General features: G+C 46.2%; 1 protein-coding gene across 1 annotated transcript; it reads right to left on the bottom strand.

The window, feature by feature from the left end:
• On the bottom strand, positions 1-969 carry LOC129543863 (olfactory receptor 11A1-like). Its single transcript, XM_055407225.2, has one exon. The coding sequence runs from the start codon at positions 967-969 to the stop codon at positions 1-3; it is 969 nt and encodes a 322-aa protein (XP_055263200.2).
• Between the last annotated feature and the right edge of the window lie 545 nt (positions 970-1,514).

Here is a 1,514-nt window from a genome sequence, read left to right as displayed (position 1 = left end):
TTACCACCATCCTCCTTCAATCGTTTCAGCTTGCTTAACATACAGAAGCATCCACAGTGCCTGATTAACTTCCTTATTCCTCAGGGTATAAATCACAGGATTGAAGAAAGGGGTGACCACAGTGTACAGCAGGGCAAAGACCTTAGTGAGGAGCTGGGAGTGGACAGCAGAGGGCGCAATGTACAAGACCATGAGAGTACCATAGTATGTGGACACTACAGCTAGGTGGGAGGAGCACGTGGAGAAAGCCTTTCTTCTGCTGGCCCCAGCAGGAACTCTCAGCACAGCCACCGCGATCCGGGCATAAGATGTCAGAATCAGTCCAAAGGGAACAGTGAGGCAGACCACAGAGAGAATGAATGTTGTCATCTGGGCTACACTGGAATCTGAGCAGGCCAGGTTCATCAAAGGCATGAAGTCACAGTAAAAGTGATCTATGTGGTTGGGACCACAGAATCTCAGTTGAGCCATGAGGGATATAATCACTACACCTACCATGAAGCCAGAGAGCCACGCTATGACCACCAGCCCCAAACACCATCTGGGTCCCATCAGGAGAGGGTAGCGGAGGGGGTAGCCGATGGCCAGGTAGCGATCATATGCCATGACAGCCAGTAGGAAGCATTCAGCAGTGGCTAAAGAACCAAAGACAAAGAACTGGAGCAAGCAACCAGCCACAGAGATGGTTGCTTCATGCAAGAAGCCCTCCAACATTTTGGGCACCACTGAGGACGTATAGAGGATCTCCAGGAAGGACAGATTAGCCAGGAAGAAATACATGGGTGTGTGGAGCCTCTGAGAGCTAACCACCGCCACAACGATTAGCATGTTCCCTAGGATGATGGAAGCGTAGATGACAGTGAACACAAGAAAGAGAAGGAGATGCAGCTCAGCTCTGACACGGAAACCAAGAAGGACAAATGCAGTAATAGTCTGGTTTCCTATGGAGACCATTTCCATGAAGATCATCCAAGTTTCTGCAGTGATTAAGGGAGAAATTCTAGTACATCTTCGTATCTTCTACACCAAGCCCGAGATAAGTAGAGCTAAAATGAAAAAGATAAAGGTGAGTCTCTGAAACAAAAATCATTTACACACATCCTCATCTGTCCCCTTTTTAGTTGCTTTTCCAAGTCCTGTCCTCTGCTGTTTTCCTTAACTGTGCACATATTCAAGATTCAAGAAGTTTGATCAATGATTCAAACTCACAATTTCCTGTCTTCAGAGACTTTAACCTATTAGTTGAATCTAATATTTTTATTAGAGGAGGGAATGGCAACCCACTCCAGTATTCTTGTCTGGAGAATCCCATGGACCGAGGAAACAGGCAGCTACAGTCCATGGGGTCACGCCAGTCAAACAAGACTTAGCAACTAAACCACCACCAATATTTTTATGATTTAATAAATTCTACCTTCCCAATCTCTGTAACCAGTCATAGAGCCTTCCTCATGAGCAGCAGTGTAATGCCCTTCAAATGCCTGCTTTGTGTCCTATCAAAGCTTACAATCAGT

This window comes from Moschus berezovskii, chromosome 23 (assembly GCF_049115385.1).
Source record: "Moschus berezovskii isolate FMDL1 chromosome 23, NW_MosBer_1.0, whole genome shotgun sequence".
Classification (NCBI taxonomy): Eukaryota; Metazoa; Chordata; class Mammalia; order Artiodactyla; family Moschidae; genus Moschus; species Moschus berezovskii.
Note: the sequence above shows the minus strand (reverse complement) of the source record. Positions and strands in the feature narration are given on the sequence as shown.